General features: G+C 44.4%; 3 protein-coding genes across 4 annotated transcripts in view; 2 read left to right on the top strand and 1 right to left on the bottom strand.

The window, feature by feature from the left end:
- Positions 1–119: 119 nt before the first annotated feature.
- Positions 120–6,849, top strand: eif3d (eukaryotic translation initiation factor 3, subunit D). 2 transcript variants are annotated; one of them, XM_086133604.1, is made up of 16 exons: positions 120–227; positions 987–1,112; positions 1,202–1,247; positions 1,663–1,799; positions 1,878–1,963; positions 2,170–2,242; positions 2,966–3,087; positions 3,159–3,291; positions 3,694–3,841; positions 3,915–4,045; positions 4,131–4,216; positions 5,214–5,343; positions 5,414–5,556; positions 5,721–5,913; positions 6,571–6,664; positions 6,746–6,849. In XM_086133604.1, the coding sequence occupies exons 2-16, from the start codon at positions 990–992 to the stop codon at positions 6,757–6,759; spliced, it is 1,659 nt and encodes a 552-aa protein (XP_085989730.1). In that variant the 5' UTR covers positions 120–227; positions 987–989; the 3' UTR covers positions 6,760–6,849. The 2 variants fall into 2 exon arrangements, with proteins under 2 accessions (XP_085989730.1, XP_085989731.1); XM_086133605.1 differs by having other exon boundaries at positions 2,972–3,087.
- Positions 6,850–7,882: 1,033 nt separating this feature from the next.
- Positions 7,883–9,958, bottom strand: apol (apolipoprotein L; the record flags this gene model as incomplete). Its single annotated transcript, XM_086132906.1, has 3 exons — positions 7,883–8,987; positions 9,069–9,185; positions 9,405–9,958. Coding segments are annotated over 3 exons (1,617 nt in total), but the record flags the coding sequence as incomplete, so codon positions are not given.
- A 3,184-nt stretch (positions 9,959–13,142) lies between these two features.
- Positions 13,143–22,910, top strand: part of cacng2a (calcium channel, voltage-dependent, gamma subunit 2a) — a 28,595-nt gene continuing 18,827 nt past the window's right edge. The window contains exons 1-2 of the mRNA XM_086133913.1: positions 13,143–13,521; positions 13,966–14,425. Of these exons, the coding sequence (XP_085990039.1) occupies positions 14,200–14,425 (226 nt within the window). The 5' untranslated portion in view covers positions 13,143–13,521; positions 13,966–14,199. The remainder of the gene's footprint in view (positions 13,522–13,965; positions 14,426–22,910) is intronic.

The following is a 22,910-nucleotide window of genomic DNA, read 5'->3' on the forward strand; positions in this document are numbered from 1 at the left end:
TTATCAACAACTATCTCACTCGGAGATAAAGGATCTTAAAGTACAGTACAGTAGTGATCGGTTATGTACTCGAAATGAAGGTCTCGACAGCGACACTTTACGACATCAGCGACAATATGCTTGACGGCAGTTAGCCACTTCCTTTCACGCCGGCGCCCTGTACGGGGATTTTTCTCCCAAGTACACCGGCCCCATTTAAGCCATTTTAGCGTGTCACGTCGAATACGGTAAGAACACCGCGACCCATGAAAAAACGAGCAAAAATGACCTATTTCCACGCGTGTATTTCCTGAGAACTAAAGTAAAGTTGTTGCGGAGTAACTCGTTTACTAGCCTGTTAGCTTAGCTAGCGCGGCTCCCTAGTATGATGACTGGCCTTGTAACGTTAGTAGCATTAGCGCTCGTGGCGGCTTGGTCTTCTCTTTTATAACTTTTGAACATTTATCGCGTGATATAACTTTTGACTCTTCATATGCAATATAAAAAAAGTTCGTTGATTAACTATGTATGTCATCTTAGATTTTCACCAAAACGAAGCTCGCCTGGTGACTGTATGAAAAGTTATGTTTATAAAACTCATTCAGACGTCAGGCACTTGTAATATAATTTCAATGTATTTTTTTTGTTGTTGTAATTGCAAGCCTCACCAAAATGAATAAAATTGTCTCTATTAATAGTTCGACCCACAAATAAAATACTGAAAACCAGAGCGAATTAATGTATCAAATGTTTCCCGAAATTTGATCCCAAAACACTTGTAAATCATTTCTAAATCATCTTGCATTACGAAAAAGAAAACATGTCGCGGGGTCTGTGATGACTAGCCCACTGCGCAAACTGAGCAGTGCCTCTTTTTTGCAGTGCCCTGCTGGAGACAACAGTGCTTATTAAAGCCTGAGACCCTGTGGAACATGGCTCAGTCAGTCTAGATTCAGCTTATGACTTGTCAAAGTGTAATATTTCAACTCCTCCAATCCCGTTGGCAGGTCATGGCCATGTTCAACGCGCCTGTGATTCAGGACAACCCGTCGGGATGGGGTCCCTGCGCCGTGCCGGAGAAGTTCAAGGACATGCCTTACCAGCCCTTCAGCAAAGGAGACCGCCTGGGAAAGGTCTCTTCCAGTCATACCGGACTGTTTTTCACAAATTTTGGCTCTTCTAACTCACATTGTTGTTGTCGTCATCGTCTTGTGGTTGTCAGGTCGCTGACTGGACTGGAGCAACTTACCAGGACAAAAGATACACCAGTGAGTGACTTAGAGTTGGAAACCTCAAAATTAGAGATGAAGTTACATCAAAAAGCTAAACATATTCATATTCACGTATTGGAAACGAACCAATTTCATGACAAATATTTCACTCAAACAACCACTGGCCACATTAAAATGTACTAATGAATGAGATTTAAAATGATCACAAATGGATGAGATTTAAAAAAAAAAAGCTAGGCAATTCTGCTTGAGGGTCCTATGAACAAACAGAAATTGGGTAACGTCCCAAATAAAATCATTAACAGTGCTAAATATGGCTGAATAATACAATCAAGACACTGAAAGGATGACTTTTTGTACAAATGTTTTTCTGCTGGCTGAGAGGAAGTCAACTGAGTTGTCTCCTGTTATGACGATGACCATTTGGCCTCCAAATGTTATCCGTGCACAGACAAGTACTCGTCCCAGTTCGGAGGCGGTAGCCAGTATGCGTACTTCCACGAGGAGGACGAGACCAGCTTCCAGCTGGTGGACACAGCCAAGATGCAGAAGACGGCCTACCAGAGGAACCGCATGAGATTCGCTCAGGTAACAACGTCGCACCGCTTGTAGCGAGAGAACATCGAGGCTTGTCAACCGGCTCAATCTTCCGTTCCACTATGGCAGAGGAACTTGCGCAGGGACAAGGACCGCAGGAACCTGACGCAGTTCAACATGCAGACGCTGCCCAAGAGTGCCAAGCAAAAGGAGAGGTCAGATGATGATGAGTTATCAATTTAAAAAAAAATTGTGGCCAGTCCGTGGTATCTTGGATTGGATTGGATAAGCTTTATTGTCAAATGTACTGTATGTGTAACATACAGCACAGATGAAATTTCTTCCCTCTCAACATAAAACAAGAGGAGCCACTGCGGGTGTCCGCGCCGCTCATTCCTTCCACTTTGTGTTGTCTTTGCAGGGATCGAATGCGCCTGCAGAAGAAGTTTCAGAAACAGTTTGGCGTTCGTCAGAAGTGGGACCAGAAGTCTCAGGTATGCCCACGTTTTAAATGCAGAGGACGTACGCGTCAACTTCAATCTGCAACTTGTTTCACTATCCTACAAAATACATTTTTTAAGACCTCTTGTTCCAAGAAAGAGATGCCAAAAGTTTTATATTTCATTCAATATTTTTGTTTATGCAGTACTTAATAAATATTGATTATTTCTGCTTTTTAACTACATTTATTCAGGAAATACTTGTTAATAAATTAAACATTTTTGATTTATAACGAAGAAATACTTTTTTTACTTTTAGATTTTTAAGTATTTCATAACATTTTAAGTTTTTCTACCGATGGTGCTTTTCACATTTATTTTAATACATTCAATTCAATATTTTGGATGACACTCATTCTAGATTGTTTTTCAATTCATTTGGTGAATGGAAAACGGTCTTTAAAAAAAAAGAAATTAAAATATTTTATTCAACAAATTTCAGAACAGTTTTTGGGGATATCACTGACTTGATGAACACAAATGTCATCAGTTTGTAACACTTAAGGAAGTTTAAATAAATCAATCAAATGTGTGTCCAGCAAACCAAAAATAAGTTAATGAAAAACACAAAAACTGTTGAGACAAATGACCTGAAATATTATTTTAATCTCATCTAGCAGTGCGATATCAACATTTTTAGATTTAGACTCAATCTATGATGTAAGATCCAACGTGGGGATTTTTTTTGTTTTGTTTTGTTTTTAAATCCCTGCCAAGGCTCAGCTGAAGCCTCGAGATTCTTCAGTGGAAGTCCGCAGCGACTGGGAAGTGAAGGAGGAGATGGACTTCCCGAGACTCATGAAGATGCGATACATGGAAGTGGCGGACCCCGTAGACATGTAAGCCTGTCACTGCCCGCCCTGCGTCTTGCATCCATCTCCCCGCTGAAAGTTGCTCGCATCCTTCACAGCGAGTGCTGTGGCGCCTTGGAGTACTACGACAAAGCCTTCGACCGCATCACCACTCGCAACGAGAAGCAGCTGAAGAGCATCAAGAGAATCTTCCACACCGTCACCACCACCGACGACCCCGTCATCCGCAAGGTGGGCTGTCATACGTCCTGCCACACATTTCTATCTTTGGCCTCAGGGTGTCCGACCATACTTAATACATTTTTGAATAGATATTTCAGAATTAATTGATATTGATCTTCTCGCCCACTCCTAGTGAACAAATTTAGTGAGTGACAATCCTGAAATGTTTTTAATTTGATCTCCCACTCTGAAATATCCACACACAAAAAAGACCCTACATCTGCAGAAAAATGTATTGAAATTATTTTAACTCATTTAGTACCAGCCAATTCTGGACCAAATCTGAAAAGACGTTTAAAAACGTCTTTGGGAGTGAATGAGTTAATGTCTTCATTTGTGCTGTATAAATTTGAATGCGTGCTAGAGAATTGCTGCACTAATGTTTTTGCGTACACGTGTCTGTCTGTGTAGCTGGCCAAGACCCAAGGCAATGTGTTCGCCACCGACGCCATCTTGGCCACCCTGATGTGCTGCACGCGTTCGGTCAACTCCTGGGACATCATCGTGCAGCGGGTGGGCAACAAGCTGTTCTTCGACAAGCGCGACAACTCTGACTTTGGTGAGTGTCTTATTGCCGCCGTTGCCTTCGTTTGCACGCGGCCTCACTTGACACGTGCGCGCCGCCTCCCAAGATCTGCTGACTGTGAGTGAGACGGCCAACGAGCCGCCGCAGGACGAGGGCAACTCCTTCAACTCCCCGCGGAACCTGGCCATGGAGGCCACCTACATCAACCACAACTTCAGCCAGCAGTGCTTGCGCATTGTGAGAGCGCGAGGGCGACGCCTTCATGGGCACAAATTGCGTCTGCTGAGACGATATTTTTCAAACACATGTACATTGACTTCAGGGCGGCGAGCGCTACAAGTTCACCGCCAGCAACCCCTTTGTGGAGGAGGACATGGACAAGAGCGAGGTGGCATCTGTTGCCTACAGGTGAGCTCAAAACAGTCGCTCCAGTCTCTTTCTGTCCCGGGCTGAGATGCTGCCTGACCAGCAGACAATGCCATAATGGAATTATATAATAAATGTATATATTAAAAAATATATAATAAATATATAATTATAATATAATATAAAATAAATACAAAATAGTATATAATATACAGTATAATAATATAATACACAGACCGTACAGTACATTTGACAAAGTTTATCCAATCCAATATAATATAATAATAAAGTAAACATAATAAAAAATCTAATAATAATAATATAAAATGTAAAATATATACTGTATATATAATAATAATAAAATAATAAATAATTCATTCATTAAAAGGATAGTAATGAATAACAATCCCTAGTTGATTTGTTTTTATGTTGTCCTACCACTTTTAAATATATCATTATCGACACTTAAGCCAGTCAAACATCAAGTGACACGTCTGAACGCAAGGAAACTGGACCATTGCGGAAAAATTTGAGTTGGTGACTTTTCACCACTCAGGTGATTGAGCTTACAAGTGCACTAAAACAGGAAAACTGAGACCCCGTGTTGTTTTGAGGCTCCACATATATACTGTACTCCACCCCTCACCCCACCGCCCTTTGGAACCACACAAACATGGCATGATTGTCAAGGAGGCAGCGGATTGCCACAAAAGGGGAGAATGAGGATATCTTGTGAGGCTGTTGACATTGATTGATTATCCAGTTTTTCATTTAATGTCCAAAACTACATTTTATTGCGGATTTTATATTTTTTATAGTCAAAATGCTTTTTGAGATGTATCTGTGGTTTTTGTCAGTTTAGATATCTTTTTTAATATAGTACCTCTTTATGTAGCGTTTTCACAATAACTGCAGCTGTAACAAAGCCCTTTAAAGAGCATTTAGCATAAAATAATAAATTCTACAACAGATTAATTAATAGACCGAGAGCGTACAGCTAATCATGGTCATTTTTCTACCACTTCATCTCTGCCGCCAGGTACCGCCACTGGAAGCTGGGCGAAGACATCGACCTGATTGTCCGCTGCGAGCACGACGGCGTGATGACGGGCGCCAACGGGGAAGTGTCCTTCATTAACATCAAGACCCTCAACGAGTGGGACTCCAGGGTAAGGCGACAAAATGTACAGTTGCATTTTTTGATGGTCTGATTGTGACGGTCGTGTCTTCTCCTGGCAGCATTGTAACGGTGTAGACTGGCGCCAGAAGCTGGATTCTCAGCGAGGTGCGGTTCTGGCCACCGAACTGAAGAACAACAGCTACAAGTTGGCCCGTTGGACCTGCTGCGCCATGCTGGCCGGCTCGGAGTACCTCAAACTGGGGTGAGTTCCTAACAAGTATGCTGGGTTTACAATAATGGCAGTGTTTATTTAAAATAAAAAAAATCAATGAAAAAGCCTATCCCAAGCAATGCAGAGGTGACACTGTCATGAGGATTTTTAAGCATTTAGCTATTTGTAACACGTGTCAAAATGTCTCCGTGCAGCTACGTGTCCCGCTACCATGTGAAGGATTCTGCCCGCCACGTGGTTCTCGGCACCCAGCAGTTCAAGCCCAACGAGTTTGCCAGCCAGATCAACCTGAGCATGGAGAATGCCTGGGGCATCCTACGCTGCGTCATCGACATCTGCCGTAAATTGGACGAGGGCAAATACCTCATCCTCAAGGACCCCAACAAGGTAAGCGGCGCCCAAACCTCCCGTCGCCACCCCAAGCCTTTAGCCGTGCCTGCTTCAGGCTGTCACTCCCACTTGAAGACTAATGTCCAATTGACATGCAAAAAAAGCTGTCTCTCTCTCTAAACACCAAATGTTCAAACATTTCATATCATTTCGTCGAACAAAGGTGTGCTGGCTAAATGCTAACATGTCATGCAAAATACCATAGACAGGCTAACATGAAATTAGGATCGGTGTCATGGTAATCCTAAACTCTTTGATGAGCAGCAACATATCCAAACGCAGCATACAAGAATACTCAGACATGCAGTATATTCGCTACTTCTTTGCCTCTTCTTCCTCTTAATTACACCTCAGTGCTGCCTGGCATGTTGTGGCGCAATGTGGTACTGCACTGAAGGTGCACACCTTGAAATTCGGCCTTGCCTGCATACTGTAAAAACATGCATTAACTGGGTGCAAAAAAAAAAATCTGCATTGTAGCGATGGACCACAACATAGCGGCTGAACATTATACCAAATGCCACAAGCTGTCGGCCTACCAGAATGATAGCACAAAAAATAAAAAGTACATTTTACAATAATGGTTGAGGATAACGTGGAAGAAAGAATTCAAGGGAGCCAACCTTCTGATGGGCCCTTAATTTTCCCCCGCAGCAAGTCATCCGCGTCTACAGCCTGCCCGACGGAACCTTCAGCTCCGACGAAGAGGAGGATGAAGAGGAGGATGAAGAGGACGAGGAGGAAGAAGGTGAGACGATGATGTCACTCAGTTAACGAGATGACCAGATGCCATGCAGGCTGACAGGAAAATATTTTCTTATAATTCCAGATGAAGAGAACTGAAGGATGGCGCCTGGTGACCAAAACAACCTGCCCCCCACACACACACACAAGCATTTAATTTCCCAATCAATAAAATCCAATTGGCCTAAACTTTTCTGTTTTTTCAAATGTCGTCAAGAATTTGCAGGTTTACTAGCGTAACGAGAGAGTCAACTGTGAGGTTACAGTGTCTCGTAAGGGTAAAAAGTCAACATTATTTTTCAATATTTGAACATTATAACAAAGTGTACTGACAGTAAACTCTCCTTGTGCCCGAGGTGAACTGCGACATGTGTCGCAAGCTCTTGGGAGCGAGTTAGAAATCTTATTTTAGAAGGGTTATTAAATACTACGGGTGCATCTCAATCATTGAGAATACCATTTTTTAAAAATATTTTTTTCCTGTCATTCAGCTGGAAAAAAAAAAGTTTTATACTGTATCACTACACAAAGTGAAACGTTTCAGGATTATTATTATTCTTCATTCATCCATTTTCCGATTTGCTTTATCCTCACAAGGGTTGCGGGGGTGCTGGAGCCTATCTCAGCCGTCGTCGGGCAGTAGGCGGGGAACACCCTGAACTGGTTGCTGAAAAAGTTAACTCTGCTTATTTTTAGCCTCTCACAAGAAACATTTGATTTGTAACAGCTTTCCCCCTTGAAAGTAATTGAAATAATCGGTTCCAGTAGTCTGTAGTCATCAGGAACTTTTTTTTAAGCCATTACAAAGGGCTTAAAATCAGTCTTCGTGACTGTGTGTTTAGGTTTGCGGAAACATTCATGCCATGTGATTTGAGACAAAGACTGACTTCGGTTTTCCTGGTTTACCCAACTTCTTGGTGGAGGCACTGTGGAGCACATGCATATCTGATTTGCTATGCTAATAGGCTATGCAGCACATTCAGGTGTCTTAGCTTGGCTTTGACAAGTTTTGTCTGATTTCAAACAACCCAATGTAATCAAAACGTTAGGCCGTAGTGGTTGGCTTGAACGCTTTCTGGGTACTACTGAAGCATTGCTTTTTTTGTTGTCATTCTAAAATGGCGTCTCGATGACAGCCCAGTTTGTGAAGGAACACCGTCCCCTTTCTATTTCAGTATTGACTTCCCACGCTAATTCAGTCAAATGAGATTTTTAAAAATCCCTCAGACTTCTACCAGGTTGAACAGTTTATTCGTAGACGAACTGTTGGGCACTTACAGAATGTATCCATACTACCGGTACATTAGCTTCAATAGTCTGCTAAGCACCTCATCTAGGTGTGTTTAGCTCAGCTATGGGAAATTGATCACGTTTTCTGGGTTTACTGAGTGATGCAACGTTGCTTTTCGTCCCGTTTGTCGTCACGGTAAAACGGCACCTCGAGGACGGCCCAGTTTCCCTCAAACCCTGCCAGTCCCCGCGTCAACGAGTCATGCATTCTCTGCCAACATTCCATCTCTGCCCGCCACAGAGCACTCCTGGCTCTGAGGAAGCGTGACACTTTGGTTTCACACCCTTTGGACAGAGCGACACTGTTCGTGCAGATGATGATTATATCAATGCCGATGAAAATTCCATTAAACGGAATGAGTCCGGCTCTGGCCGTGCGGGACACAGCCACAGATCCCTTGAGGGCCGTGTTGCCCATATTATGGACGTCGGCCACGGCCCTGTGGACGTTCCGAAGCGCTTTCCCACCTACAGCCATGACCTTGCCCACCCTGGTGGCCACCTCCTTGTTGCGTTTCGTAGTCTTCACGGAAGTGATGGCGTCTGCGACCGATCCGACTTTTCTAACCTCCGGCACCTCGCAGAGAACTTCACTGACAGCGGCGTCCAGTTGCCGAGTCTCACTGGCGATATCGTCCAGACACCGTACGTCCTCGATGAAGTTCTCAGTCACCTCACTGATCTTCTTCATTGACTTCTGCTCCAGTTTGTAATCCACGATGGAGGTGATAGCACAATTAGCCCAGCTGGCGAGACCAAGACCCAGTCCTGTCATACTAAGAGACAGCGAGGTTCCAGCTGTGAGGGGTATGAGCGCCAGCCCAGCAATCGACAGCGCACCGCTCACCACACCCACTGAGCTACTCGCCACACTGGAAATCTTCACCGCCTTGTTCTTCCAGACTAGCTCCTTGATGTTCTGGTCCAACTGGTCCAGGAGCTCGAGCATCCTGGGCCGACGCTGGCTGAACTCAGCCAGGAAGCGGTGACACACGTCCTCCTGTAGCAGGAACACCAGCCGGAAGTCTGCATCATTCCTGGAGAAAAGACAAGGATATCCAAAGGTTCATGATGATTTTGATCTGTCTCGAAGATTCTGGGTTTGAATCCGGGGTCACCTGATCTGGTCACACTTTTGAATGTGGCCAAACATCCTCTGTGTGTCCTCTGAAGATAATTCCATAGGGAGCTCTACTCGCACGTCCAACCCAGTTTTGGGGACCACGTTGACCTTGCTATAAGAAGAGGATGCCCTCACATCAAAGTGGGGCATTGCATTGTCTAATTGCAATTTCCCAAATTCTGATATTGTCTGAACGGAGCGAAAGGTGGAACAAACATGATGACATTTTGCATGTCTAAGGGAATGGGGGAAAGCTGGAACCAGAATGATGAAGATTAACACGAAACCAGGGACGGTAGGGGCGATTTTGTTGCTTGTGTGCGTGGTTTACCTTTTGTCCATCAGGAGGCACATTTGTTGTGCGGTCTGCACATGTTTGTCGAGAAGGTATGCCAGCACGGCTGCGTTGTCCAGCTGGGGCAAGAAGACGACTTTGGCGTCGTGCTTCAACTCAGCGGCCAGGGGGCAAGCCCGACGTGCCGCGGCCACGGTGACTGCCACATCCCAGCAGCAAAGCCCCTGTGGAAGTTTCACCACCTCGTCCCGGAAAACAAGCAATGAGGTGGTGGCTAGCCTCTCCAGCGCCATCACGAAGACTTCCAGTTCCTCCAAGCCGACCAAGATGTCCTTTAGTACTGCTGCTAGTCCCGCCTCTAGCGCAGTTTGCCTGTTCTCCGCAGCCATCTTGTTCTTCACATACATCAGGATGTTCCTGCCCAGCTTCAGCTCTGCTCGGATGATGATGTCTTTGATGGTGTTGATTTCGTTCTCGCGTTGCAGCCGCCACTTGGACATACCTTTGCAGAAGTGACTCACCGTCGACATGTCACACAGGGTGGCGGAGGCGTAGCAGGTTAAGGCCTCCTTCAGAGCATTCCTGGACAAAAATCACAACTTTTAAAATGTAAAACTTTAACAATACCATTCTGTTCTTTAGGGGAGTACCACAGGGATCCGTCTTTGATCCTCACGTTTGCTAGCATGATCTTCAACAATGAAGCATGCTACCTTAAGGATGAGTATGGCTTCTTCTAAGATACATTTAGACAAAAATATAAATGTTGCTTCTTTTGTGGCTGGAGGAAAATTAATGATACTATTCATTTCTTGCAGAAGAATACCACAGGGAAATGTCCTGGTTCCTCAGGTTTGCTATTGTAACTACCCAAGATGCTTTATCTTCTCCCTTGAATGACAAACATCACAACTTTGCGGGAAGTACAAAGGACAGTGACTCCTTGGTTACCGGTAATTTAGGTTTAAGGTTTCTTTTTTCCAGACTTTTTTTAGGGGGGTGTGAAGAGAAAAAGTCTTTCCCGACCCGGTCAGCTTTTTTTAAGACACGTCACCAGGAATCATTGACAGCTCCGATGAAGGCTGAAGCAACAGCCGAAACTGTCAGCCAGGTAAGAGTTTTTCCTCTTCACCGAAAAAAAGACCATTGTTTGGAAAAAGAAGCCTTAAATCTAAATTAACTATAAGTAGACAAAATAAACATAGTGCGATGAATCCTCTTGGGTTTGCTGTTACAGTACTACCCATGGTGAAGTATGCTCCCTTCAGGAGAATAAAAATCACATTGTCCCCAGTGGGATGAAAGTGGACAGAAGAAAGCTCACTGTTCTGCTCTCCAGGGGAGTACCACAGGGAAATGTAGTGGATCCACCACTATTTGCTGTCATTGCCTCCAAAGATAATAAAAAGATCAACCGTTCCTCTCTCTGGGACAAAGTAGACAAAATGTGTCATTACTGTTCAAGTCTTTCAGAGGAGTACCACAGGGATATGTACTGGATGCTTTCATATCCTTACTTCAGAGGCATGCTTTTTGAAAGAAGTGGGCCAAGGCTCCCTTCTGGGCATCTCTGACCAACATCAGAAATAGCAGGAGGAAGTGAACAGGAGAAACCATTAATATTCCTTACTTTCGAGGGAATACCACAAGGAAACGATCATCATGTTTTCTTATCCTGGCTGGACTAGTCATCATCATTATTATTAGTTTAAATGTGCAAAAGTATCAAATGTCACAAGATAAATGAGAACAACAAACTTCTGCTGTTTTAAAAGTCTTTTGAACGGGTTCGAGAGACTTTACCTGGCTTCGTGCATGTTCCTGTCATGAAGTGGATCCAGAGTGTGTAAATGTTTTGGGGGATTCACTCTGGATCCTCTGCTAACACTGACTGAGCAAAACCTGCAGCTCTTGTTTGATGATCCTTGCTGCCACGCCCACTTCTGTTTCTTTTCCCTCCTCACGCCGCACTTAAGAATTTTTTTAAGATTGTGGACGAGCATATGTTCTTTCTGCTGATGCACTTCGTTCATCTGTTTGTTGATTTTCTTATTTGTTGTTTGTTCATTTTTATCATCTTTTTCTTCTTGTTCTTCCTTTTTTATAAATATATATTTTTCTTATTTGTTGTTTGTTCATTTTTATCATCTTTTTCTTCTTGTTCTTCCTTTTTCATATATATGTTTTCGTAGTGTTTGTCCTCTTTTGTTCATTCTTATGGCATTCTGTTTTTTTTACCCATTTTTTATGTTCGTTGTCATTCCGTTGATCTCCGTTGTTTTATATTCAGCCTTAGTGTTCATTTTTATTAGTACTGCACATAATTATTGTGCTCTTGACCTCAAGAAACTGAATACCGACCACCTCGGTGGCTCGTTTCCATGGAAGCAACATTAACATCTGCTGCTAATCAAAGTGTGTGTGTTTACATGTTATCTTTACGTCGCTTTATCATTATAAGCCCCCCCCCACGGTGGAAGCACTTTTCATAGCGTGACAGCACAGCACAACACGAGCGTTGACACAACAGTTTTTTTTTTGTCTTGCAACGTGTTCACGTAACAGGCGGCGTGCAAGAACTCTGGATGCTGCTTCCGAACAAACCATCAGTCAGTCAGCAGCACACCCGTGGCCCGAAGGCTCGGCAGCAACGCGGCCATGACGATCACTTTTCAACCCCGTCATCATCAGCAAAGAAACAAACTAGCAAATCCCAGCTGACGCCAACGAAAACATCACAGAGTGGGACGCGGGGAGGAGGGAAGGAAACCGTCAGCACGGGAAGGAAAAGCTCATGACAACATCTTGTGCACTAATTGTAGTTATTTATTTTAACATATTTAATTTTTGTATATATTTTCTCAATTAACAAAAACAGCTCGTGCACTTTGTTACGATCATGAAAATAGTTTTGAAGTGCGACAGGAAAAAAAAGCGAAATATGTTTCAAAATTGGACAAGAAACGTTCTCGTCCGAATGAAAAAGTATGAGGAACGTCTTGATCTCTCGAGCGGTAGCTTACTTCTTATTAAATCAGCATGTATTGTATTTAGCTAGACTACAAGACGTAAGACTTTTTAAATGTCTCCCATACGCAACAAAATGGTGACGAATTGCAAGTAAAGCAGTAATCTCCTTGAAAATATTATTAAAACGGCTGTCATTTTCACTCAGAAATACAAACCGCAAAGTAGTTACAGGGTCTTCTGTACACGCATGCAACGGACTACTTTCTCACGACTAGCGGAGAAGGATTGAAGAATATCAATCTTAATTGTTTAAACAAAGATTAGGTACCTACACAAACACAAAAACGATTAAATAAAACAAGCACTATGACTAAAAACATACCCAATATATAAAGCCAGACAAATGAAAGCAGAATTTAAAAATTAGACTTCTTGTGCTTGTAATGAGCATATTTGTCCACTAAGCGTCGCCAAAGTCCCGCTAAAGACATCGCTATCCCTTCAGCACCAGATGAATAATTATTTCTTCCCCTCTCAGTAGTTAACACTTTTTTTTACATATACACATCCAACGCGACCAATTTTGTTTGCTCTTCTTTTTCCCAGGTCGCTTTCCATTGGCTAGTCAAAAACAGCAACACGGAAGTCTCCTCGAACCTGCAACCAAATCGTAAGTAGTAGTCTGATTATTATGCACAGTCTCGACCGTGGGGGGGGGGGGGGGGGGGGGGGGGAAGTGGAGCGATAGAGAAAGAAACCGACTCCCCCTCCATTCGAGCAAAGCCAATTAAAAATGTTGGTGTAACCGTTGCTGCTGCAGCGCGCGCGCACACGCACGCACGACCACCGTGGGCCTCTTTAAAGCAGCGGAGGAGCTCAGGCTGTACACCGACGAGCCTCCATGTGTTCTCCATCGTGACATCTTTCAAGCAAGAAGAAGAAGAGGAGGAGGAGGAGGAGGAAGAAGAGGGGCATGCATGCACATCCCCAGCACACAGCGGGAGGCTTTTGACGCCAAGCGCCGCGTCCTAGGTGGCCTTTTGGACCATCCGGCCCGAACAAGATCAAGGAGAAGCAGCGCTCGTCTGGCCGACTCGTCACCCACTTCCCGCCCGCCGCATCTCGAGTGATGGTCGGCTTGTCTGGACCGACGCCCCCCGCGCTGCCTCTGGATCCCCGCGTGGTGAGCGCAGACCCTCACTCCCGGCGGAAAGAAGCCTTGACCCGGCTCTAGGGCTCCATATGGAAACGGAGGACCAGAATTTTAGGAAAAAGGCAATTCGTGTGATTGAAATTAGATTTTTTTTTCTTCACGGTTATTTTTTTCTACTTGTTTATCCTATATGCAATTAATGCAGTTTTGATTCGATTTAGCTTCATTTTTCTTTTAATTCGTGCCTGAGAGGACTTGGAATTTTAGCCAAAAAACAGAAACGAATCAAATGTTTTTCCCCCCTAATGCCATGTATGCATTTTTGCTTCGATTTGGCTTTTTTTGTCCGTTGCGAGGGCTTGAAAGGCGCAGCATTTCAATGGTGATTTACTGGCGGGCTTTGACGTGCGTGTAAGCGGACAAACAGGTTGGCTGCACAAGCTCAGCCTGCACTGCTTCTCTTTTGATTTCCAGAGAGGCCGAATAAGAGGAGAGAGAGGATTTCCAGCTTTTTCCCGTTCTGCTCGTTGTGGGGGTCTTTTTTTTCTCCGCTGGCTGGTCCTCATCCAAACGCAACCATAAGGCTCTTGGCGTCCTCCTCGTCCTCGTCCCTCATCCCCGTCCTCCTTGTTTTCTGCCTGGCTGAGGTCCCGCACGCCGTCAAATATTTACTTCCTGTACATCAAGCGGAAAGGGGGTCCCCCTTTCATGGAATGCGGAAACATGGGCCTGTTCGACCGCGGAGTGCAGATGTTGCTGACCACGGTAGGCGCCTTCGCGGCCTTCAGCCTCATGACCATTGCGGTGGGCACAGACTACTGGCTCTACTCGCGAGGGGTCTGCAGGAGCAAAAGCGGCAACGACAACGAGACCAGCAAGAAGAACGAGGAGGTCATGACGCACTCGGGGCTCTGGAGGACCTGCTGCCTAGAAGGTAAGACCTGCTGCCTTGAAGTAGGAACTGAATATCGCGACGAGTAACTTTTGGAGGGGACTAATATTGAAAGAACCTAAAGAACTTCCCAGAACTTTAGGTGTGAAGTTGACTTTTGAGGTAATTTATGAGCGCCCAAAGAACCGCTGAGAACATAAGTGGGCTAACTCCATTTTGCAGGAGCGATTAAAAGTTTGGCACACAATAATTAAGGTGGTTTTCCTCCCTTGTTGGCATTTTGGACTTGGATCATAATTATTTCAGGTACTGTCATCATCTTCAATTTGCTACTTGCATCTCGGTTGCCTTGAAGAAAAAAAACCGTTGAGAGCAGTACTGGTCTATGTCCAATTATCTGTGAATAAAGGTGGACAAAAATCCACAAAAAAGTGAATTTTCAGAATTTTGTAACTACGTTTATGGGTAGGGCAATCTTGGAATTGGGAGTTGGCCTAATATTACACAGTTGAATCAGGAAAAGTTGCGGAATGCCACAAATATATGTCAAAATTGGAACTTAACCTCAATTCAGACCAGTATTCATCTAAAAAGATGTCTTTTCCCCCTTTCATTGTTTTTCACATCACTTAAAAATGATCAAAATGCAATCAGCCCGCTCTAGTTCAGAGTGGTCTTGTTCATGGACCTCGAACATTTTTAGAGGTTTAGAGAACCTGGAGGTGGGAAATCGGGCTATATAGCACCTTTTGACCGCAGGAAAATGGCTCCAGAGGAACATTGTGTTTTGGACCAAAGGGGCTCTTGTTGATAGTAAGTTCGGGAGCGAAAAGATGAGCCTCTTTGTGTTGGACTGCAGTCAAAATTAATCCTGTTCTTGACTGACTCTTTCTGAGAAATGTGAGTGGTGTAGTCCTGTGACCTGAGGCTGCATTTTTGATTCCCACCAGTTGTTGTGTGCATAGAACAAATCAATAGGGACACAATTCTGCTTGTATGAGCGCACACCAAAATGCCGCGGGCTGCAGACCAACATTGACTAGCCACTAGTGTAGCAGCTACCGTAGTGACTAGCATAATCACGCGGGACAAACATAGCAACTACTGTAGTGACAAACTAGGGGTGTATCAACCAGAATAGCAACTAGTGAGAAGACTAGACACGAGTGAAGTGAGGATATCAGTGACTAGCATTGTGATGAGCAGAATGACTAGCCACCAGTGTAGCAACTACCCTAACGACTAGTGTTGCAATAAGCATTGTAATAATAATAATAATAGATTTTATTTATAAGCGCCTTTCAAGACACCCAAGGACACTTTACAATAACAAAAAACACAAAACAATACGGGTTGAGCAGCGGCAGCCAAAACGCGCCAGCGTTCACTCAACCCAAAAGTCAGAAAGAAACAAGGGAGGGACAGGGGGAGAAAAAAAACCCCACGCTCGAACTACCCTCATTTGAGGATAATTTGAGTGAGGCAAAAAACTCCTGCACAAGCATATGACAGTTACAACAGGTCACAAGACATAAACAATGAAGACGGTGAAACAAGGGAATGTATGAGGGAGGGGGTGATGGTGGGGGACTAGCTTCCGTGCGTACTTTTATCAGGGGAAGGTCGAGATAGCAGATGTTGTTTTGGTAGCAGGCTGCCCAAGAATTTAAGACAGCCTTGAGTCCGTGGCTTATGTCTCTTTAGTGGCGTCGATCAGCCAAAACCGTGATTTCAGTCAATATTTGAGCCACTATCGACTATCCTATCCAGTTTTGACTATCTTAGCAACTAGTAATTAGCCACTAGTTTGGGGCTAGGAGAATGATTAGCAGAATGACAAAATACTAGTGCAGCAATTAACAACCAACAACTTAAGTAGCAACCAGTATAGCAACTAGCCATTGGCATAGTGACTAGTGACTACAGAAGTGACTAGCATAGTAAGTACCCACCAGCATAGCAACCAGTTTCGTAGATAGTTGTTGAACCGACGTGCCTCAGTGCACCGTCACTGCCAGAAGCGAACTGCAGGGAAGCTCCACCCCCTTTATTTATATACACCCCATAACACTGTATCCCTCCACACAAAATAGTACCAAACATTTAGTCATAGTGCCAGTGGCATACATCGTCACTGAACAATAGTGAATAGCATAGCCACTGGTGTAGCCACAAATGTAACGAATAGTGTCTATACAGTAGAGTAGTGACTGTAGTAGCTTTACAAGCATAGTGAATAGAGTAACAACTTATGACTAGCGTAGCAGCTAGCAGAGATGGGAATTCTGTCCTTGGGACGGGACAGCCCGTCCGTCTCGGACGGACGACCATTTTGGGGATGGAGGACAAGACGTTTTTTTTTAAAAGGATGGACTAAGCAAGGACGGAAGTGGGTTTTTGTTAGTCCCTTTAATCATCCCTAACCGGGTTAAGTATGTCTGGAGGCAAAATAACAAGGCCAAACACTGTGTTTTCTTAACAGGCTAACAACAGCACCACACTTAATTGCCATTACAGAACTCTTCTCATTCCTTTTTCATCCCAACAGTATTTTGGGATAGAAGCGTTTAGTTCTTATATGAATAAGGAAGGAGGGACGATGACGGAAGTGTACCCAGGTTGCGGACGGAGCACGGACCGGCAAAATAGGGTTAAGTGCCGATCTCTGGCAGCTAGCATAACAACTGGCCACTTGCCTAACTATTCGCATACTGATGAGGGATTAGCATTGTGACTAGTTTATCAACTAGTAAAGCATCGATCCACTAGAGCTGTGACTAGCACAACAAGTGAGTAGTCCAGTAACAAGCACAATGACTAGCCACTACAATAGCAACTATTGACGAGCATATGCAGGTGACCACTGATGTAGCAAAGAGACTAGCAAATCGTGACTTGCGTAGCAATTAACATAACGACTAGCCCGCCAACTAGCATCTAGCATAGTAGCATTTTTTTAGAGTGGTCCATATACCCTTGGGGTGAGGTAGAAACATCTGATTTTGAAGTTCCTGAAACTACAAGTACCAACAACTCGCTGTGATATGGTATTGTGAGTTGGTTCATATTGATGCTGAGTTAAGATAAGCTCAGCTGTTTGACAAGACAATAGCATTTCAGCACAAAGAGCTCCTGAGCCAGCTGGAGCGTATCACCTTCATCCTCAGAGTTAGTGAATGAGTCGACCTCGCTCTCTCCTCCATCTGTTACACCTCCACCCGCCAATTCCGCCCCACCACTACCCTCCTCCAGCACTGCGATGGCTTGCGTGTGCCTGTGCCGGGGTGGAGCGCTTCTTCCCCCTGCTCTGTACTGAGAGTGGTGAGCAGAGGAGCAAATGTAAGTTTTGGGGGAAATGCAGCCTCTGATACCAAAATCTCTGAACAACACAAAATTTCTTGTGTTAAACATGGGTAGACCCACAAAAAAAGTCTGAAGAAGCCTTTTATAAACACCCCACCGTTTGCTCATAAAAGTCTTCTCTGCACTTTCAACACACAAAGGCAAAGTGGGCCACCACACAACATGGCAAAACACGGGCACCTTTTACTGAATAAACTTTTGCAAGTATGATGGAATGAGACATCTCGTCAAGCTTTGTATGTCAGGAAGGAGCCTAGTTTAGGCTGGGTTGTTAGTGGAAATTTTGGAGCGGCATCACTTCGACTGCTTTTAAAAAAAATTAAATAACCTGCAATATTTTGTGTGTGTGTGTGTGGGGGGGGGGGTGTTTTGACATACAAGTTGAATTGTTTTTTTCTGTGACCATGTTTGCAACTCAAAAGCCTTGTGTCACAAATCATCTTTCACCATGCTATTAATATATTCCACCCCCCCCCCCCAAGATGGGAAATGTGTTTTTTAAAAAGAAAAATAAGTATTATCATATCATGCAACAAAATACTTCTTAAAAACCAACAATGTAAAAAACAGTTTTTGCATCATAATGCCACTTCATACACACAAAGATGGTCACAACTGCTGCTGTAATATCGCGTTGTTTGCCGAGGATAAAGAATATATGGGAATATTTTTGCGTGTTGCATCTGCATGTTTTGATGCCAGTTGTTTAAAAGGTTCATAATTACCGCAACAGCAATGTTACTTTCGTTCAACTCTGACATGACATGACATTTTGCATCACGAGCTTCCAATAAGCCAGCAGAATTGTGTCACTTTATTTGCTGTCACAGTGACATTGTTTCATAAACAGCATTTGTACGGGAAGTTGTGTCATTCTGGGAAAGACCGACGCTCTGGCATGAGACGGAATCTGGGCCGATCCGGGAATTCGTACATGAGGGGAAGCTGTTGCGAGGAAAATGATGTAAAATCTAGCCCAGTGTGCCTGTTAACTCTCTCCCTGTGTGTGTGTGTGCGTGCGTGTTTGTGTGTGTATGTGTGTGGGCATGGCATGCCAGCGTAGTGGTGCTGGACGAGAGGATGAATTTTTAATGAGGAGCAGCGTGGCTCGCTCAGATCACTTTCCAGGACGACGAGGCAGTCATGATCGCAGCAGCAACAGCAGCGTGAGGCGGCAACAGGGAGCTTTTTTTTTTTTACCTGGACATGACCGTGCTTGTGTGTGTGTGTGTGTGCCTGTGTGTGTCTGTGTGTGTCTGAGTGTGTGTTTGTATGTTTGTTTGTTTATATGTTTGTTTGTGTGGATGTGAGTGGATGTGACTGTGGTGTGTCTCTGACATTTTCTCCTGCCCGGCGCTTGTGTGGAGTCAGCGTGCATGCCTCTCATGTGTCATAGGGGTTACATCATCATCATCAGCAGCAGCAGCTGCAGCAGAAGCGGCACTATGGTGACACAGGCAGCCACGTATACAGATGTATTGGGACAGCCCTACCCACACCTGAGTTGGCGGTGTCCCAATACTTTTGTTCAAATGCCACTTTTTCTTGCACTTGCAACTTCCTGTGGATGACCCAATAATTTACTCCAAATTTAAAAATGAGTGTATATATACATATATATATATTCACTTTGCATTTCTTCGACACGTCCCAATACGTTTGGACTATTTTTTTTTCACTTTCACTGTCCCAAGTGTCCCAATGCTTTTATTCAGTCTACATTTTCTTCACTTTTCAAGACCTTTGTCCTAAGCGATTTTCTAAAATTACCTTTCACTTCCTGTACATGTCCCAATACATTTGTACACATTCTTTCACTTTTAACTTCCTGTAGGTCTCCCAATACTTTTGTCCCTTCTAACAATGAACGCTCACTCTAACGTTTCCGTCGTAAACTGGTTGATGCCCCTCTCCTTCACAGTTGTGTATTTTCCCCGTAATTCCCCGGTGATTACATCATCACAGAGTCTCCTTTTCTGGCATTTTCCTGCTCGAATGGTTCACTAAGACAACGTAATTGCTCCTTAGTTGAGCTTGAGTGGGACGGCACGTTTGTACGAAGCGCCGGCATGCGCCTTCACTCACCTGTCACATACCGCAAGGTCGTGCGCTCGCAAACGCGCCCGCACGCACACACACGCTCATTAACTTTATGGACGGCATGCTGTGTGTGTGTGTGTGTGTGTGTGTGTGTGTGTGTGTGTGTGTGTGTGTGTGTGTGTGTGTGTGTGTGTGTGTGTGTGTGTGTGTGTGTGTGTCCTTGTCTTCTCGATTTGTGTGGACATTTTGGCTGGTCCGTTAGTGTGTGCGTCTTTTTATTATTTATTCTTGTTGTGACACAAGCGTTGATGCCCCACTTTTGTTGCATGGACATTTTGAGGAGTGGTTAAACACACAACAGGCAAAACCCAAGATCTGGCCTCCATCACAGCATACAGTGTAGCAAACCCATCTCAACCCGATGTCTTTGTTTATCGGCACAACCCTTGACATTAGTGTGAAATTGTTTATACGTACGCTCGCTGCTAGGGCGAATCGACACAGACTATATAGAACTCACAACAGCCAACAACACTTTCATTCACTGACTCCCACATCACTCACCAGGCCACACACATTCAGTAGGGGTGTTCACACGGCAAGATTTGGTCCGGTGCTACGCCGGGGCTGCCCCAGTAGAGCGTTCACACGTGCAAATTAGCTCCGGCGTAGCCCCGGAAAACAGCTTACACCGGACCAAATTTGATCCACCTCAGGGAGGTGGTTTAAAAATTTGCTCCGGAGCAAATGCTCGTTTGCGAAGCAGCACCGATGTAAATTTGCACATGTGAACGCAACTGGGTTAAATTTGCTCCAGAGCAAATGCTTGTGAAGCGTACGTACGGCGAAAATGTGTTGCTTTCGCGCTCTGTCGGACTTCCGTCATGTGTTTGTTTAATAACGACGCAAGACTTGGCTGGTAACATCTTTCCTTTTGTAGGAGACTGGACTGTCTCGGAGTTGTTAGTGTAGTTTGTTCCTTTGTTGTGTGTTCACAACCCCCCGCCCCCCATATAATTTATTTAGTGATTTCCTCTCTTGATTTTCTGTTTGGCGCATGATGTGTTTGCTTTTCTGAGTGTCATTGAAGTCATCGTTGATTTATGTTTTCGGGGGCGGTCACTCTCGAGCAGAAGGCACAGAGACCGAGAAGGAGAAGGACGTGCCTGTCCAGTAGTCGCTTGAGTTGTGTATACGTTTTAAAAAGAACCAACACGACAGCTCATTTGTTTTCTGTCGTTTTGCTCCGCTGCAGAAACTGCCGTGTGAACGCAAGTGGGGCTGCGCCGACGCTGTGCCGGTGCAGACACGCTCAGCGGCTTTGTACGTGTGAACGCTCCACACAATTTGCTGCGGTGCAAAATATATCGCAACAAAATACATCGGTGCAGCGCCGGAGCAAATGTGTGCCGTGTGAACACCCCTAATGTCACACGTACTACAATGTCCAACATGAGTGAGGATGGCTTCCCCAAGTAGACAAAAATAACACCTGCACCTCACGTGCGTATTTTGTATTGGTATTATGTATATACATTTTTTTTCCCTTTGTGGGTGCTACATTCCATCATGAATGCTTGGGGGGGAAGATGCAAGGGAAGCTGGGATATGTACAGGAGTCAATAGAGTCCTCAAACATGGCTTACCCCCGTCTGCCTTTCGTCTCCCAGCATTTCATTGCTGCTCGGCCCTGCAGCAGCAAGAAGAGGTGACCTGGACACTCACTGAATTGACAATTGCCACAATGGTGGTGGTGGGGTGGGGGTGTGGGGGGTCCGCTTTGACGTAGCCACACTGCAACCATTTGCGTTTTCTTGCTACATTAAAGATTAGCAAGAAGAAGAGAGAGAACCGCAGCGAAGCGCCACACTGAATACTGGATGTGTCCCCGTAACGCATGCACACACACACACACACACACACGCATAGCTCTTTGACCCTCTCTCACACCACTTCTCCTCCTCCTGCTGTTACCGCGGAGGACGTCTGACACAAATGGGGAGTGGGTGGGGGGTTAAAATGAGTGTGCAGGTGGTTGGAGGTGGGATTGGGGGACGGGGACGGTCATGGATAAGATTATACCCACAGTGGTAAACGTGTGCTGTAGGTCTCTTTTCAGGATGATGAAATGAGTGCAATGTGGCTTCTTTTCTGTTTCCATTGCCAGAAATGGTAAAAAAAAAAAAAATGAAATCTACAATTTCTGGCACACGACTGTTTGTGTAGCTTCAACACTGCTTCAGGTAGCTGAAGAGTGTTTCTGACTGTGCCAACCGCACAGTAGACTAGTAGTAGAAGTAAACTAGGAGTTGACTAGACCACTCAGTGGAAACATGACTTTGCTATAACGTAAATGTCAAGTCGTGACAGAATGTTATGGAATATTTTTAGAATCGCTGATGCTAACGATCATCCCATCAATTAATTGATTGATCATATAAAATTAAATTTTGCATTATGAAACAATATCAATGAGTGTGAAGTACAGGTATTATTTTCTTCGCATGTAGTCGCCATAATCATTTTCGTCGTTGTAATGTCATGACTTTGAAAGTGTGCGGTTTTAAAAGGCAGGTCCTGGCCTGGTGATTGATATGGGTGTCAGAGAATGCAAGTGTGGCTTACGCTGTCTTTTTTATTTTGTGTTTCCTTTTGTTGGGTACAAAAAGTGTGGAACCAGGCTTTGATTGCTAAATTGCTAATTCATAGATGCTGTGATGATTTTCTCTTCCAATATTTTGACTCTTCGATGCGTAAAAGTCAACGCCACAGACTCGTAATCCACAACAGTGAAGCCGCAGTGTCAATCTTTTTGCACCGCTGTCTTTGGCTGCATTTTTTTTTTGCACCTCAGCGAAGAAGATGACTTTGACAGCATGACTATTATCTGCATTTTTTTTTTTTTTAATGGGGAAAGAAAAAAAAAAGTTAAGATACCCTCTGAGTGAGTCCACAAAGTCGCTTACCGGACTATGTGGCACTCCTCCATTGGGCGGCGGCCAAGTGGAATATGGGAAGTGCATGCCGGGAGTTTTAGCACTTAACCGTTCCAGACGGAACGCGTTGGTCTTTCAGGGCGGCCGTGTTCGTCTTTGTGCAAAGACTTTTGTTATCTTGGCCAATG

This window comes from Hippocampus guttulatus, chromosome 16 (genome assembly GCF_054856545.1).
Source record: "Hippocampus guttulatus isolate MCC_2025c chromosome 16, RoL_Hgut_1.0, whole genome shotgun sequence".
In the NCBI taxonomy this organism is placed as follows: Eukaryota; Metazoa; Chordata; class Actinopteri; order Syngnathiformes; family Syngnathidae; genus Hippocampus; species Hippocampus guttulatus.

Bases quoted from the DNA above. Each gene is read 5' to 3' on its own strand.
- eif3d (XM_086133604.1), top strand. From the start codon at position 990: ATGGCCATGTTCAACGCGCCTGTGATTCAGGACAACCCGTCGGGATGG. The intron at 1,800-1,877 runs GTAACAACGTCG...CCACTATGGCAG, and splicing joins ACCGCATGAGATTCGCTCAG to AGGAACTTGCGCAGGGACAA. The intron at 5,344-5,413 runs GTAAGGCGACAA...TTCTCCTGGCAG, and splicing joins TCAACGAGTGGGACTCCAGG to CATTGTAACGGTGTAGACTG.